The 18,373-nt window shown below is 41.6% G+C and overlaps 1 protein-coding gene across 2 annotated transcripts in view; it reads right to left on the bottom strand.

The window, feature by feature from the left end:
- TULP4 (TUB like protein 4) overlaps positions 1–17,147 on the bottom strand; it is a 173,922-nt gene extending 156,775 nt beyond the window's left edge. The window contains exons 1-3 of one of the 2 annotated variants that reach the window (XM_047101581.1): positions 16,779–17,147; positions 16,598–16,680; positions 14,911–16,483 (exon numbers count right to left, since the gene is read on the bottom strand). In XM_047101581.1, the coding sequence (XP_046957537.1) occupies positions 14,911–15,162 (252 nt within the window). In that variant the 5' untranslated portion in view covers positions 15,163–16,483; positions 16,598–16,680; positions 16,779–17,147. Of the gene's footprint in view, positions 1–14,910; positions 16,484–16,592; positions 16,681–16,778 lie in introns of both variants that reach the window. The other variant, XM_047101580.1, reaches the window with a different exon arrangement.
- Between the last annotated feature and the right edge of the window lie 1,226 nt (positions 17,148–18,373).

Genomic DNA, 18,373 nt, shown 5'->3' on the forward strand with positions numbered 1-18,373 from the left:
TCTCTCAGTAGATGGCACTGGAGGGACACAGTAGGGGAAAAGAATTCCCAAAGGTCTTGGGGTTGGGGGATACTGGGTGGTCGTGATAGAATCCAGTGGAAACTGCCACAGCTACTGGCTCAGAACACAGTCCCTCTTGTGACCTCTTGGCCTTTGGCTAGTGACATTTCTGCGGTCCTCTCAACACAGAAACCAGAGCCCCTATCACCTGTTCTCCCACCTGTTCATGGCCTGGAAGGTCACACATTGAGCGGTCATTCTTTCTGTAAACACCCTTCCTCCAAGCCCCCATGTGACCCATTCACTTTGAGAGCCTTCTGCCTCCAGACTACCCCTGCATAACACATCATCAGCTGGTGATCACCTGCTCCTCTAACTGCCCTCCAGAGGGTTGTTTAGCACTTTCCTCCAGACCAGTTCCAGCCTGGCTAAGCCAACCAACTTCTTTGCTATCTGTTGGGATGAACCACACTTTTTCCAATGAGATTTGAACCCCCTTCCAAGCTTGTCCTTCCCTGGGTCATCACTCTCAGTCCTAGGGTCCCATATAGTTTCTTTGTATCTTATACTTACTCTTTTACGAGTTTTAATTTTTAGGTTAAACTTTCCTTGTTTCCACTGTGTGGTTGCTATCTCCTGACTGGACCAGGCCTCTACAGTATGTGTATTTATAAGTATGTATCCACTGAAAGAGCCCAGTGGCAGTGACACCCCAGTAGCGATGAGTATACCTACAGGCTAGATCTTGGTTTCTAATACCATACCCCCCACCACCACACCCACAGAAAAGCAGATCTCGTCCTTAGAGAAATGACTGTTTCTCTGGAAATGACTGGAGCAAGGTATGTTCAAGATGAAGATGGAACATCCTGTTATGTCCCAAGGTAAAGAGGTGCCCCCAATGACTGGAGTGTATCAAAGGAACACAAAAGCCTAAAGGAACTTCCATGACCAAATCTAGAACAATAAGAACAAAACTGGGTATAATTAAGCTCAATAAGCACTGAAGAAAAAAAATGAAATCCATGAGTTCATACTGGTAACAGACAGGTAGGTGGATGGAGGAATGAATGGATGAACAGGGGAGAAGAGGGAGCTCTTGCTTACAGAGAATATCCATATGTGCAGGAAAAACTGGAGTTGAAAATCACCATTTTGCAACTGTCACAGTAAAGGCTGGTTAAAGCAAGAATCAATGGATGATACATCCATGTAGGAAATTCTAACAAGGAACAGGATATGTGCATAGTTTTTGCTTTTGTTTTTTTAATGTTTATTTATTTTTGAGAGTGAGAGAGAGAGATAGAAGGGCAGAGAGAGAAAGAGGGAGAGAATCCCAAGCAGCCTCCACACTGTCAGCTCAGAGCCCAACAGGGGCTCAAACTCATGAACCATGAGATCATGACCTGAGCCAAAATCCAGAGTCAGACGCTTAACCAACTGAGCCACCCAAGTGCCCTGATATGTGCATGGTTTTAAAGTGTCCTCCCACCAACTGCTTATAAATGCAAGGGGAAAAACACAGTAACTACACAACAGGAAAATCAGATCAAAATTAACATCAGCAACGAGGGGCAGATGGATACTGTGTGCCTCCACGTGATACCCTAAGAAGGATACAACATCCAATATCACTTATGGAGGATTCAGCTGGGGATGATTAACCTGAATTTAATAACAAAAATCAGACAAACTCCAAATGCAGAACATTCTATGAAAGAGGGAGTGTTCTTCCAAACTTTCAATGTCATAAAACAAAAACAAAAAACCTGAAGAACTTTTCCAGATTAAAGGGGCTTAAATAAAGGATACATGAAAACTAAATGAAATATGTGATCCTAAACCGGATCCTGTACTAGAGGAAAAAATTTAACAAAAGAGGAATACAGACAGTACATTAAAGTACTGAATTAATGTTGAATTTCCTGAAGTTGGTAACTGTATTAATGTGGTTATGTGACAGAATGTCCTTATTCTTAGTAAATATACACTTAAATATTTCGGGATTAAAGATCATGATTATAATATATTCTCAAATGGTTTGGGAGGGACACACATACACACACACACACACACACACACACACACACACACACAGAGCATAGGAAGGAGGGAAACAGTCCAAATGAGAAATGAGTTCAGGTTAACAATAGGTGAATATGAGTAAAGACTGAGTGAACTTTCTTGCAAGTTTGATGTAAGTCTGAAATTATTTCCAAATAAAAAGGTTTTTAAATGCCTTTTCTCCAAGGTTCTAAAACATACATAAAAAACTTCTCTGGAATAAGCATGCAGCTCTACCACAATCCTCAAAAAGAAACAATGTTGTCCAAAACTACACAGTCTAAATGGTAACCACTAGCCACTTGTGGCAATTGAGCACTTGAGATGTGGTTAATTGGAATTGAGATGTACCAGATTTCAAAGATTCAATATGAAAAAAAGAACGTTATCTCATTAATAGTTTTTATACTGATTATATACTGAAATAATATTTAGATATATTGAGTTATATAAAACATTACTAAAATTAATTTCATCTATTCTTTTTTTACTTTTTAATGTAGCCACTTAAAAATTTTAAATTACATATGTGGCTCATATCATATTTCTATTGCACACTGCTGATCTAAAATACAATAATGCTTAAAAAAAAAAAAGAGGTACTGATCTCTTAAACAAGTATTTCATTACTAGGTGAAAATGTTAATTTACATTACAGATCCTGACTACCCTAAAATGATTTCAATCTTGAAAATAAGGTAGACAATTAGGCTTTTTGTATGGCACAAGTAAGGGGAAAGAAAAAATTTTAAGGCCTAGCAGACAGGAAAGAGCTCTTTGGCCATGTTGTTTAGGTAATTCCCTAATTAGTCACAAATGCCATCTGTAGTAAATTTCCTGAAGACAGAAAAATAAAATCTAAAATCATGAAAATATAAAGTAAATGGAGAGATAAGACCTGTTTGTTTGCATTTTTGTTTTGAGTCAAATGAATAAAATCTTCCAGGTCCTAAACATTAACTTATAGCATCTTATAAACAAAGCCATTAAACATTTCTGCTACCAAGAAGTTTACAAAGTAGACCTTACTGACAACTATATTATTTCCAAGGTTATTTATTCTTCTATTTTAAGGCTCTGATTAACGAACATGTCCTTAAATTCTAAAATCTAAGAAACAAAGAGAACAGAGGTAAGACAGATAGAATTGGTTTTTGTCTTGAGCACTGTTGTGGGGTCACATGCAGTGAGAAGGGGTTGGAGGTGAGCTTGAACAGGAGGGTTACTCCAGGACAGAGAAAGGCCCCTGGGACAGAGACAATTTCCTCTGCATTTAGTAGACCAAATCTAAGTAGGCCAAGTGGAAAAAACAACAAACGCCAGTAAAGATTCCATAAAACAGCAATAATGAGGAAGAGAAACCAAAGGTAGGTTGCCAGAAGGTACAACAAAAATACCCAGCAGTATAATCTTGGGCAAAATGCACAGGCATGTTTGTTTTGGAAGTTCGGAGTCAAGCATGTGGGTGGACCCAATGAGAAATACCAAACTGCGGCACAGCACAGATCCTAGTGTTCTCTCTCTCCCTTCCCACACCTTCCCCAGCCCGTCCCCACCACATCCCAGAGAGACAACTTTAATCAACTCTAGACACAAACCTCCTATTAGAATGATACCCATTGCCCAGTGCACCATGGATCAATTTCTGCATTATGCCTGTCCATCCCTGCTGAAGGATCAACAGATGGCCCCACTACACCTGAAGCCACAAGTCAGGTTCTGTGAACTCAGATGGAAGTAGGCAGGATGAGTGAGCTCTGCTTAAAACAAAGTCAAGAATGCCTTACAGATAAGGAAGCAATACAGATGAGGTGTCCAGCGTTCCAGAATCCCAAACTACAGCAAAACTACCGGCATGAGCCTACCCTCCCTCCCACCAAGGACACTTCCCCACCTTGTTCCTAACCTGTTACCTGCCTCCCACCTCACATTCCATTCCTGAATTTTGCAATCATGAGGCCACTTCTCAACAGTGAGGCTGTGGCTCCACTGTTTTAGCCTTGGAAGGAAATGCAGGTGGGTAAAATACTCAAGGAGGGCAGTGAGCCTAATAATAATTAAACAAGAACAAAGACTTAGTGAACTCTTTCATGTACACTATCTGTGGACTCCAAATTCAGTCACCGCGGCCACCTTTGGAGGCAGGTGTTATTGTTCCCTTGTGGAGAATACAGCCACAGCACAGAGACAGTCTGGCTTAAGAATCCACAAGCTCACCTATTAATATATCATGAACAGATTCTATAGCTGGGGAAATATTTATCTGCCCAGAACTCCAGCAATAATCTCATTTACTCTCATTTTGACATGATGTAGTTTGAATCTGCTTCCCTACAAGGCTATTACCAAAAAAATGATTGCCTTCTATCCACATCCCTCTCTCATTCTCTCTAGCAAAAATACACCAAAAAGACCGTGATTTCCATGTCTAAGTTACTTGCAGCCATCATTATTTATTTCTATTAGGAGAAAAAAAAAGTTTTAATCTCTAAAGGAAAAAAAATAAACAATGGCATTATTTTGACAAATCTATTTTCTTAGTAAAATATAATTCTATTATATTCTGGTTTTAGTTTGGGGAAAATAAATCTGTATTTAATGCTTCTAAGAACCTTTAAAAATATTTTAACAAGGGATTTCTGATTTAAGATGTCAAACTAAAGACAATCCTAAAATCCTTCTCTTAGAAATCAGCTCACAACAAGAACCATGAAAAACAAACACAAAGGCCATATTCAGTGGTGTCCAAACCATACATATGAAGATAGAAAATGGATAAGGAGTGGCAAGTGGATACACAGAACAGAGTGAGGCCAAACTGAGTGCCTGCAGAGAGGTGCCCAGAAGCAGAAAGCCTGGAAAGGTTCAGGAACTAGGTGCTGGGAGAAAAGCCACACACAAGTCAGGTCAACGCAGGTGCCCACACTGGGGGAGGATGCTCCTGCCCTTGGAGCACTCTTGAGGAAATCAGGTAAGGCTGCTCCCTCACAGCATCAGATGCTGATGGCTCATTCACCTGGCAGAGCCACAGAGAGCAGCTCTCGGTACCTGACACAGTGAAGATGGTGATAAGGACTGAAACTTGGGTGACCTTCCAAGAGGTTAAGAGTGAGTATGGAATCTGAGGGGCCCCTGGTTCAGTCTCAGCTCTGTCAATTAGGAGAGATGTGTTACTGGGCAAGCTGTTTAACGTCTCTGTACCTCAGTTTCCTCAGCTATAAAATACGATGATACTACGTTCAAAATCATGGAGTTGATGTCAAGATTATATGAGTTAAAGCTCTTAGAAAGGTGTCTAACATACAGCAAGCACTAAATGAATATTAGCTCCTTCTCTTCCTCCCATCACTACCTCTGCCCCAGCACACACACACACACACACACACACACACACACACCCTTAGCTCTTGGAATGCTGGCAGCAGAAGTAAATTCACAGGCATGTGACTAGAAGGGCCTTATCTAGAGAAACTGAACAACCCCAAAGAAATATGCTTGGTTGACACAAAAACAGACATTCAGATCAATAGAACAGAATAGAGGACCCAGAAATGGACCCACAAATGTATGGCCAACTAATCTTTGACAAAGCAGGAAAGAATATCCAATGGAATAAAGACAGTCTCTTCAGCAAGTGGTGCTGAGAAAACTGGGCAGCAACATGCAGAAAAACTAACCTGGACCACTTTCTTACATCAGACACAAAAATATACTCAAAATGGATTAAAGACCTAAATGTAAGACAGGAAGTCATCAAAATCCTTGAGGAGAAAGCAGGCAAAAATCTCTTTGACCTTGGCCACGGCAACTTCTTATTCAACACATCTCTGGAGGCAAGGGAAACAAAAGCAAAATGAACTACTGGGACCTCATCAAAATAAAAAGCTTCTGCACAGTGAAGGAAACAATCAGCAAAACTAAAAGGCAACTGACAGAATGGGAGAAGATATTTGCAAATGACATATCAGATAAAGGGTTAGTATCCAAAATCTACAAAGAACTTCTCAAACTCAACACCCAAAAAACAAAGAATCCAGTGAAGAAATGGGCAAAAGACATAAATAGACACTTCTCCAAAGAAGACATCCAGATGGCCAACCGACACATGAAAAAATGCTCAATATCACTCATCATCAGGGAAATACAAATCAAAACCACAATGAGTTACCACCTCACACCTGTCAGAATGGCTAACATTAACAACTCAGGCAACAACAGATGTTGGCGAGGATGCAGAGAAAGAGGATCTCTTTTGCACTGCTGGTGGGAATGCAAACTGTTGCAGCCACTCTGGAAACCAGTATGGAGGTTCCTCAAAAATCAAAAATAGAACTACCCTATGACCCAGCAATTGCACTACTAGGTATTTATCCAAGGGATACAGGTATGATGTTTCGAAGGGGCACATGCACCCCAATGTTTATAGCAGCACTATCAACAATAGGCAAAGTATGGAAAGAGTCCAAATGTCCATCAATGGATGAATGGATAAAGAAGATGTGGTGTGTGTGTGTGTGTATATATATATATATATATATATATATATATATATATCCAATGGAGTATTACTCGGCAATCAAAAAGAATGAAATCTTGCCATTCACAACTAAGTGGATGGAACTAGAGGGTATTATGCTAAGCAAAATTAGTCAGAGAAAGACAAATGTCATATGACTTCACTCATATGAGGGCTTTAGGACACAGAACAAAAGAACACAAGGGAAGGGAAGCAAAAATAATATAAAAACAGGGAGGGGAACAAAACATAATGAGAGACTCTTAAATATGGAGAACTAACAGAGGGTTGATGGAGGGGTTGTGGGAGTGGGGATGGGCTAAATGGATAAGGGGCATTAAGGATATACTCCTGAAATCATTGTTGCACTATATGCTAACTAACTTAGATGTAAATTAAAAAATAAATTTTAAAAATAAAAATAAAAAAATAACAAAAAAAAAAGAAATATGCTTGGATGCCGACATTTGACGGTTAGAAACAAAACAGTCAGTTATCCCCCAGATTATTCCACAGTAAACTCCACTGGATGAAACACCTGGTCATATATACACCTACACAGAGGTGCCAAACAGCTTCACAGTACATTACTTTTAAACATCATTGTGAAATTTCAGCATATCTACCAAAAAGAGCAGATGCCAAAACTTCCAGATATTTTAAACAGATCACATATAGATGATTTAGAGTAATAATAATAATAATAATAGTAACTAATTTACAAAGCCCTCATGAGGTACCAGGCACTGTTCTAAATCCTTTACATACAGTTACTCATTTATTCCTTACAACAAACTTACATGAGTAAAGTACTATCTGTAAACCATTTCACAAATGAGAAGATTAACAGTATGGGAAAATTAAATAATATATTTAAACAGGATTCAGAGTCTAGCTTCAGGGCCTTAACTACTATGTTTCTCAATAATAACTCTCCAAGTTTGAAGACTATGGAAAAATGCCTTTGAAATTCAGAAGCAACTAAAAATCTATACCTAGACAAACTATCAGTCAAGAGTGAAGGCAGAATTAAGACATTTTTAGACACACAAGTCTTGAAAATTTTTAACTTACAAGGGTCTTTCTTAGGAAGATACTGGAAATTGCACTCGAACAAAATAACAAGTTAAACCAAAAAAGACAAAGATACAAGATCAAAGAAATGAGATCCAGCAGAAGGGGCAAAGGGAATTCTCAAGGTGATGATAAAAGGGGAGTGCAGGAAGTCTGCAGGACAGCAGGAGGACAAAGAGCTCCCAGATGGAGCTCTCCAGGAAAGAAACGGAACACAAAAAGAGCCAATAAATTGTCTTATTGGTTTGAATGTGTAGAAATGTATTGAAGATGCTGTAAGATTCACAACAGGTAAAGAAACTACACTAAATAAGACTACTTTTATCACAAAGAGAAAAAATGCTCAACAGTTAAGGAAATATAATTACAGTATCCAATGTGACTCGCCTGGCACAATACTGACACAGTTTAAATAATGTACACACTTAATGAGTTAACCCATTATAATAGTGAAACACTGGGATGATTAGCTTGCAAGGCAAAGTTGGGCTGAGTGATCATGGAAGGGAGAGCTAAATCTTCACCTGCCAAGACAGGAAAGAAGCCAGCAGACAAATCCCAAGACGGATTAATCAAAAAGGTAATAATACAGCCTTCAGTGAATAGCCAGGACAGGAGGTGGGGAAAGGAGAAAGAAGTTATAACACTGCTATTTTTCATAATTAGCATTTACCCATGTGTAAGTATTACTGTGATAAAGATGAACTCACACTACTGAGCTCTGATGTAAAAATAGCTAATAAGCCAGTTAGGTGGAACAAAATTCTAACCTTAACATACAGAAATAGTCCTATTTCTGCCTCTTTGCTAGAACAGTTCCCTGTTCAAAGAAACAACTCATAAGACCAATTTACAAGGGCTGTTTTTCAAATACACCTTCCATCTATAATTGGTTATTCTCTTATCTCAAGAGTCTAACTAGGGGCATGCCTGGGTGGGTCAGTAGGTTGAGCGTTGAATTCTTGATTTCAGAGAGTCTCTCTCTCTCTCTCTCCATATATATATATACATACCTATCCCTTCTGCCCCTCTCTCCCCTGCTTACACTCTCTCTTTAAAAAAAAAAAAAAAAAAAAGAGGCACCTGGGTGGCTCAGTCGGTTAAACATCTGACTTTGGCTCAGGTCACGAGCTCACGGTTTGTGAGTTCAAGCCCCGCGTCAGGCTCTGTGCTGACAGCTCAGAGCCTGGAGCCTACTTCAGATTCTGTGTCTCCCTCTCTCTCTGCCCCTCCCCAACTTGCACTCTGTCTCTCAAAAATAAACAAACATTAAAAAAAAATTTTTTTTAAAAGGAAGAAAGAAAGAAAGAAAATCTAACTAGGGCCATTCATACACTATCACAGTATCACAGTGACATGTTTAGATGCTACTTCTTGAAGACTGTTATTTCCATAATAAATTAAAACTATAAATACATAAATAGGGGCACCTGGGTGGCTCAGTCGGTTGAGCACATGACTATTATTTCAGCTCCCATCATGATCTCACAGTCCTGAGATTGAGCCCTGCCTCAGGCTCTGAGCTGTCAGTGCAGAGCCTGCTTGGGATTCTCTCTCTCTCTGCCCCTCCCCTGGCTCACGCTCAATCTCTCTCTCAAAATAAACTTTTAAAAAATAATTACAAATACACATAATGTTATAAATATGTAATAAAAATTAAATTAACTAAATAAATTCCAAAATAAGTCAATACTGTCAACTCAGATTTCTACCTTGGTGGAAAAATGCACTGAACAAAATCATCACCTTTATACCCACATTTGATTTTTTTCAACACTTCTTTTTGACTACAACAGTCTTCTAATGGTCCTAGAGTGCAACCAAAGCCAAAAGTATTGCCTTCTTTCATTCCATGAACATTCATCACTATTGCTTCCTCATCATGACTACTCAGGGTCCAGCCTTTGCCTTGCACTATGCCCCAATACTTCACCAAACTCTTCGCCATCCAGAACATATGCCAGCTACTCATAACTCTTTCTCTGATCACTGTGGCTTACCTTTTGTGAAGCAGTGTCTTACAGAAGGAAAAACAGTCAGGCATGAACTCTATCCCTGGTCTGCCATCATTATCTAGCTCTATCCCTGGGACAACTTTCAGAACATCTCTGAACCTCAGATTCCTCAGCTATGTAGAAGATAAAACAGGGCTGTAGAGAGTCGTTGCAAGAGTTCAATAAAATAACAGACATAAACTGTCACCAACATTATCTCCATACAAACCATTATCAAGTCCTCTGACATGTAGGTCACCTGGGCAGGAACTGCTCCTTGGTCACTGTGGGGCCAAAGCCCAGCAGTAGCCTGCTGAGCATGGGCTCTCAAATGTGTCCAGAACCCAAAGGGGCTCTGAGATGCAGCTCATGCCCCAACCCCATCCCCCGCAAAGGCATTACCAGCCACTGTGGCCCCCAAGGCATCATCCTCTGCCCCACTGAGATGCTCTGCACCCCAGCACATCCACCACCTACGTTTTCAAGTCTAGTCTAAAAAAGAAGACACATCCCTCACCACGAAAATTAAGTTAACTATGACTGCATTTCGGAAATCCAAAAATATATTTCTTAAATACCACATTTACTTCATTTATATATTGTTCCACACCCCCCCCTCAGTCTCACTAAGAAGATCCTCTTATCCCATTTTCCCCACTCAGAAAATCTTGACTACTAACACTGGCAGACAAAAACGGATCAACCACCACTGGAGCGCCTGGGTGGCTCAGTCAGTTAAGGGTCCAACTCATGGTTTCGGCTCAAGTCACAATCTCACAGTTTCGTGAGTGTGAGCCCCGCTTCGGGCTCTGCGCTGACTGAGGAGTCTACTTGGGATTCTCTCTCTCCCTCCCTCCCTGTCTGCCCCTCCCCTACTCGTACAGTCTCTGTCTCTCTCAAAATAAATAAATAAACTTAAAAAAAAAAAAAAAAAAAAAAAAAAAAGGACCAACCACCAAACTCTAGTAAGCACATTTTACCGTTTTAAATTCCTTTCCGGTATATAAAATTAGCTAAGTTCCTATCGTTTGTTTCATTTTTATTATAGTACAAGTTTCGCTGAAAAAGTAGAAGGGCTGAGGGACTGTGGCTTTGCAATTCGTATCTTTAATTATACAACTTTCAAATCTCCTGTGCACAGCACCAGAGACCCAAAGTTCTAAAGGCAGCCCCAAGCCACTTCCGCCCCAACTGAAGAGGGCCTTATACCACTGACTACAGCCAAAGAACAGCACGCGGTCCATGCTCCCTGAGTTCGATGTGCCTACACGGTGGACACTTAAAAGTCCAAAAAGGGAAGGAAGACAGACACAGTCACCTAGCATGCTAAAACACACCCACACAAATACACAGAGATGCTTGCTTTACCAGAAGAGCCACATGAAGTGAATCCCTAACAGATTATCTTTAACTCAGGTCATGAATACGAGTATGTAACTTTTCAAACTTGAGTACAGCCGGCATGGTGACACACTAACCACAGAAACAGCTACACATGAGCACTGTGTTCAGCCAGACTACGAAGGCAGCACCTTGCTTAAACCTTCTGCCATTGGATTAATCAGGGGACAGAATGCCCCAAGGAATAAAATCCCCATCACAAACCAGAGTGTATATATAAACAATAAACATTCCACACTGTAAGTGGGGAAAGAACAAAGAATGCCAACTGCCTGTCAACTATGGAGGATTTGTTCGAGGGATTATAATACATATATATAGGTCCTTGTCCTTGTCATCCAGCCAGACTCCAAAAGCATCTTCCTGGGGATACACGTGATGTGATAAGGTAAATACAGACATGCTCAGACTGGAGCCAAGGGAAACACAGCACCTTCATGTCACAAAGAGAGAAAATCCTTCTCTGAGGCCAGAACGTGGCTTAATCTTCTTGCATCACTCAGAAAAAAAAAAAAAAAACTATCTAAATTCTATTTCTCAAAGCCCTATTCAAAGGTCATCTTCACAACAAAATCTGTGGTAAACCTCAGCCTTGATTCTTTGAACGGCCCAAATCTTTCTTTCCACGCTTAACTGAAACACATGAAGAAAGAGACATCCAGGTACACACCTCACCTTTACTGCTAGACCGTGGGCTCCATCAGGCAAAATCCATGACTTATCCTGCTCCATGTTGGCAAGTATACACAGCACCCAGAACATGACAGAGATACAATAAGCATCTACTGACTCAAATCATATGTGTTTTCAAATCTTAACTGTGAAACAAAAGTTTTAAAAATGCCGTCTCTAGCCTCATGACTAGTAACAGAATTTAAGGGTATTAAGTAACATTACAAGGGCTGGAAAGAATATAATTAAGTAAAGAGAGTATAGGAGATACTCAATATCACCATTTACATACATGGCATTCACCATTTTCAAAGCCCTTTCAAAAATATTCTGATAGATTCTTTTTAAAAATTTTTTTTTTTCAACGTTTATTTATTTTTGGGACAGAGAGAGACAGAGCATGAACGGGGGAGGAGCAGAGAGAGAGGGAGACACAGAATCGGAAACAGGCTCCAGGCTCCGAGCCATCAGCCCAGAGCCTGACGCGGGGCTCGAACTCCCGGACCGCGAGATCGTGACCTGGCTGAAGTCGGACGCCCAACCGACTGCGCCACCCAGGCGCCCCAGATAGATTCTTATAACAACTCTGAAAGAATTATTATTTCAATTTAACTATGTGTAAACTAATGACTTGAGTGACTTGGAGAGGACCACACCAACTAGTTAAGTGACAGGGCTAGAACTTTTTGAAACAGACATATGGAAACAAAGGAACAGAAATGGGAGAAGATGCCAGCGCCCCGGGAAGTAAAACACAGTTCTCTTTTACATCCATCATTATGATATCATAGGGAGTGATCACAAACCTACCAACTCACCTTTTGTGAAGAATCCATAAGGAAGGAAAAAAAAAAGATCTGCAGTGACTTTTCATTGGCTCTAATGCAAAATTAGCCATTTTCTCACTAGAATTAGTGTATAGATCCTTAAATATGTTCAGTATTGTTATAAATGATTTTTTTTCAATATATGAAGTTTATTGTCAAATTGGTTTCCATACAACACCCAGTGCTAAAATGATTCTAAATCAAAAGTGGCTGTCAAATCTCTAAGTTTAAGAAAGTTGATCGTTGGGGGACCTGGGTGGCTCAGTTGGTCAAGCGTCCAACTTCAGCTCAGGTCAGTATCTCACGGTTTTGTGAGTTCGAGCCCCACATCCCACTCTCTGCTGTCACCACAGAACCCGCTTATGATCCTCTGTCTCCCTCTCTTTCTTCCCCTCACTCATGCGTGCTTGCTCTCTCTCTCTCGCTCTCTCTCTCTCTAAAAAATAAATTAACATTAAAAACAATAAAGTTGATCATCACTATGCACAGTGGTGCAAAAATAGGACCAGGCTTGGCATAAGCATGAAAAGTGTATGTATGCATATGTATGTGTATATGTGTGCATGTGTGTATGTGCAGTTAAGTATAGAGGCATTCATAAAATATTCCTTAAATACAACCAAATTCAAATTCAAGAGAAGCTTTTTATACAAGGGAAACTTTTTTATATGAAAAATTCAAATTCAAAAGAAGCTTTTTATACAACTGAAACTTTCATATACTGATAGGTGGGGGCATAAAATGGCACTACCACTTTGGAAAATTGGTGATTTAAATGTATACCTGTACCACGACCTGAAAATTACACTGTGCATGCACAGATCCATAAAAAGACACGAATGTTCAGAGCAGGTTTAGCCATAACAGCCAAAAACTGGAAGCAACTCACATGCTCTTCAATATAGAAATGGAATAATTGTTTCTTCCTTGAATGGAAAACCAACATCAATCAAAAAGAACAAACTAATAGCACACACAACAGGGATGAATCTCACAAATATCACAGTGAGTGAGAAAAGCCAGACACAAAGGGTATATGATCAATGAGCATGAAGTTTACATTAACACAAAGTTCAAGCACAGGCCCAACTTATCTGGGTCACCTCTCAGCAGGGTGCACAACCTGGGAAGGGCCAGCAGGTACCTGTGAGGGATGCTGGAAATGTTCTACATCTTGATCTGGTTGGAGGTTACATGGATGACTGCACAAGTCAATGATCACTGAGATGTAAGCTTAAGACGAATACACTTTACTGTATGATGATGTACTTCAAAAATATTCTCCCACTTTTACAACAACTATTCAATAGCCATATATGGACGCTTTATGATGGATTCCACCTTAGAAAACAAATAAGCTATTGAACAGTGAAGCATGAATCCTGTTAACACACTATGTAAGTACATCTCTTCTTTTCTTTTTTTTTTTTTTTTCAACGTTTTTTATTTATTTTTTTGGGACAGAGAGAGACAGAGCATGAACGGGGGAGGGGCAGAGAGAGAGGGAGACACAGAATCGGAAACAGGCTCCAGGCTCTGAGCCATCAGCCCAGAGCCTGACGCGGGGCTCGAACTCACGGACCGCAAGATCGTGACCTGGCTGAAGTCGGACACTTAGCCGACTGCGCCACGCAGGCGCCCCCATCTCTTCTTTTCAAGACAGTACCTAACACTTAAACATTGCTCAATAAACACTGGTTGAATGAATTTCACATGTAGTGACAGTTTATGTTTTAGAAGTCCAGAGGTATCTGTATGTATGTATGTATACACAGCATAATATCCTCAATATAATATACCCAATAGATGTGAAAAACAATGGCTCTTGTCCAATTAATTACTTCTGTCACCTCTGTCCAATGAATTCCTTTCTTTTGCACCTCCAAGTACAAGAAATACATGCTAGGTGTTAAACCATCATACGGAGCAAGGCAGATCTTAACTGTGCAAGGTGAAGATGGCATTACTTTCATTGTTTACACTGCCAGTCTGACACAGGCCAGTAACTCTTGGCTATGCATACAGGGTGACCAAAAAGGCTGACACGCATGATACACTGGTCAGAATCATCTAATCTAACCTCTCAGCCTGGGCAGAAAGCTGCACTGGTATCCCTGCCGGTGGGAAAGGAGAGTGAGGGGCATCCAAGAGAATGGACATACTCGGAGAGGGACACAAGCCAGCAGGAACTGTGTCCACCTTAACATGTTCCCACTGGGACACAGAAACCAGAATTCAGAGTTTGAAAAGTCTGCCTTGGCAGCAAGTTGAGAAAATGAAGCAAATTGTGAATCCACAGGGAGGGGGCTCAGAAAGACCACGACAAGTGACCAGACAAAAGTGCAACAAAGCCCCAGCTCACCTCACTATTGTGGCCCCGCAGGTTGAAGTTTATTCTCTGGGGAGTGTTTCTGTCCCGGCGGCAGTGGCTCGAAGTGAAGGTCACCCCAACAACGCCGCGGCCGTTGCCCGTGGCCAGCCAGCCCTCCTCATAGTAGCGCCGCCGACACACTGGCTTCTCCTTCTCACTCTTGGGAACGCGCCCCTTCCACGACAGGCAGAGGATGTTGGAGTCGCTGCAAAGGACAGGCCCATGCTCCACCGCTGCATACATACTTTTTTCCAGTGAACTCTTTTATTTAAATAGTAATGCTGAATGCCAGGAAACTTAAACCAATTCTTTTCATTAGTTGATTGACTGGATTTTTGTGGTTGGCTTGCGTTGTTTTCCCTGACCCCTTTTAATCAAGACTGACCTGGATCTAATCAGAAGGCCAGTATTTTATAAAGATCCACCAAATGCATAGTGAAAAAATTCCTCTAGAAAAGATGATGGCAGTCTGCTAAGAAAAGGTAATGCTTAAAAACAACATGCGTCTGTTTTTCAAGTCCTTAGAGGAAGAAGAGCATCATTAACATGTGCCGATCAAGAAAGTAAGTTTTCTTCTCTTAACTCAACTTGGTTATTCTCGTTCAGCCTGAGATTCCAGTTTAGTGTAATATGATTCCAGAGACAAAGGGTTGCAAATACATAGATTTCAAGTAACTTAAGGCTTTAAAGAATCCCTCGAGCTGGAATTTTCTCTTTAAAATTTCAGATGCAGAGACAGAACACATGGGATCATCTTCCTTCTGAAGCCACCGTCTGGCATGTTTTCTCAACTAGACAAATTTCTGCTGCTGAAGCTGAAAAAGATTGCATAAAGGGGAAAAAAGGCACACAAACCGTGCAAAAACAGACCAGAGTTTGTGCAGACAGCAGTCCAAGTTCAGGAAGAAAAAGACTCTTGCCACTGTTCAGAACCAGAAACTTCCCACCTCAGGGCCCTGCCTGACTTCCCAGCAGGCAGGTGGCTATGTCCTGGTGAGGAGCTGGGCTCCATCTGACCTCCCCCCGATAAACCAGTGCACTCCTTGGTGTCATGGAGGCGGAGAAAGAAAATCCCTTCACTCACAGGGCCAGAAGGTTCTACAGCTCTTTAAGTGGCACAAGTGTTTGCCTTGAGTGAATCCTAAATCCTCTTGCCGCCAAAAGCGGGCCTCACTACAGGATTCTGTCTCTTTTGTCCCGTCTCCTTCCTCCCTCCCTATTTGCCTCTCCCCTTTCTGCTCCTAAAGATCACATATTTTTCCATCTTGAAGGAAAAGACTAATCTCAGAATTAAGTCCATCAAGTAATCTTCCTCCTATATGCAAGTCTTCTTGGACTCAACAGGGAAGGGAATCCCTTAAAATGAAAATACAGGCAAGAGTCGGGTTCTTCCAGACTGTTCCCTAAAGAGTCAGCATGTTTTCTGATGGGTGCTCTCCTGCTCACATTCAGAGACTGCTTCCAAATGCCACATGTACAGTCCAAAGAAAAGCAGCTTTGCTTGGATGTTCCTTGATATTTATTTTACAAATACTGGTTTCAACTGCTACCTTGAAATGTTATCCTATAGATACAGAAAAGGAAAAGGGAAATAATAAATTAAAATGTCGAGAATATAGTTAACTGAAAAAGGCAAAGGAACCAGTCCATTGTTCAGACTTGTCCCATCATACCTGACCTTGCTTTCCTGAAGTCACGACCACACAGCCAGAGTTACTTCTCAGTCCAGAGTTTTGAAGTCTGTCCAGATCACCAAAACCACTAGAAAATAAAGTGCAAAACTCACTGCATGACCCCTCCTGTGCTGCTTGAAGCCACACTTCACTGCCGGCCACCTTCTCACCAAGCCCGCTTTTTACCCTGGGGAGGTGCTTCTGAGGCTTGAGCTGAACAAGTTTCCTCTTCTTCTTTCTGCAAACTTTCTTCAACCGTGAAGAGCACGTGGAAAACTGACCACTAGTCGTGTCCTCCTCCCCCCAGGCTCCTGAGCCCCACAGCGTCAGGTTGCTCCATCTGAGTCTTGCATTAATTTTCATCAGTTGTAAAACTCTTCAAGTGTGCGCCGGAGTGAGCCTGTCTTCCTGTGTAAACGTGTATGTGTACAAAGAAGGGCTTAGATATGCACAGACATGCGCTCTTCGATGGGCACCAAAGCACCTCTTTCCCAGCCGTTTCAGGAACCGTCTGACTGATCACAGCTTGAAGGCCCTGGAGTCTTACAAATCTGTAAAAACAAAACAGGATATGAACAAAAGAACTTGAACACACTAAAGAAGAGAAGTTCTAGCTGAACAGAAACTGGGAGGCCCCATCTTTACACACACATATATAGATGTCAAGTGGAGCTACTGCTTGCTAAAACTCTCATAGTAAAAGGGCACACCTAGCCAGCTTATGGACAGCACACAACACAAGAGGCTGAACGCCATGTAACACTTATGCAACTTGCTAGGAGCTGGGCGTGTCTGAATGAAATCCTCCCCTCTATTCTCCCACACCATGCCGTCCTTTCTAAGACTCTGGGTCCCGCATGTGCAACTTTATCCCTCCAGAGGCCATCATCCTAGTTATAGTTGCATAGGCACCTCAAAAAGGAGACTGAAGAGGTGCAGGCAAGTTATCTGAATTGATTTTTTCACTATGGGTAAAAGACGTTGCCTGAAGACACAAGAAGCAAGGGCCTTGAAAAGCCCCATCCCTGACTGCTCGCAGGTCACAGAGCCAAGAGCAGCCGTGTCCTCAGGTTTTGACTAGCAACAGGACTAGCAATAAAGTCCTAAAGAATCCATCTCCAGCAAATCCACCCTCTCTTCCTTCCTACTGCCATCAGTCCAGGCCTGCATCACATCCACAAAAACACACGGTCCCTAACTTCCCCACACCGTCCCACCTTCTAGAGGGCACTCAGGGTAACCTTTCTAAATTTCAAGGCCACCTAAAGAGCCTGGTCTATTCTCCCCTGGCCTAGGCAGTCCCCTAGAGGGCTAGTTAAACAGACTACCTCCACCCAAAATACTTGCCACTGAAAGTCTAAAGGCCAGGCCCAGGTATCTGAATTTCTAACCAGTTCCACAGAGATGCTAATGCTGCTGGTCTGAGGACTAGGCTTTGAGAACCTCTGGTCTATGAGATCAAATCCCAGCAAGACCCTTCTCTTCTCCGGCCACAGCCTCCAGCTCCAGCCCTGCCTGTGTTACCACCGTGGCGTCTGGCCACTCCCTATCCCCCAAAGCACTATGTTCTCCTCTCCTTCATGTCTCCACTCCTTGCCAGGCACCAGCACACTTCCTTTAAAACCACCTGCGACAGACAGCTCCTGTCCTGCGAAGCTTCCCAGAGCACCTCGCACTAACTTCTGCTACAGCGCTCATCACGCTGCATTCAAGCACTCTCCTCTATGCTCCTGGAGGCTGGGAACCACTCTTTCTCATTCCTGGCATAAGCTCAGTGTAAA

The sequence above is a fragment of the Lynx rufus genome, unplaced genomic scaffold (genome assembly GCF_022079265.1).
Source record: "Lynx rufus isolate CCGP_SWC_20201006 ecotype Redwood Valley unplaced genomic scaffold, mLynRuf1.p SCAF_6, whole genome shotgun sequence".
Lineage (NCBI taxonomy): Eukaryota > Metazoa > Chordata > Mammalia > Carnivora > Felidae > Lynx > Lynx rufus.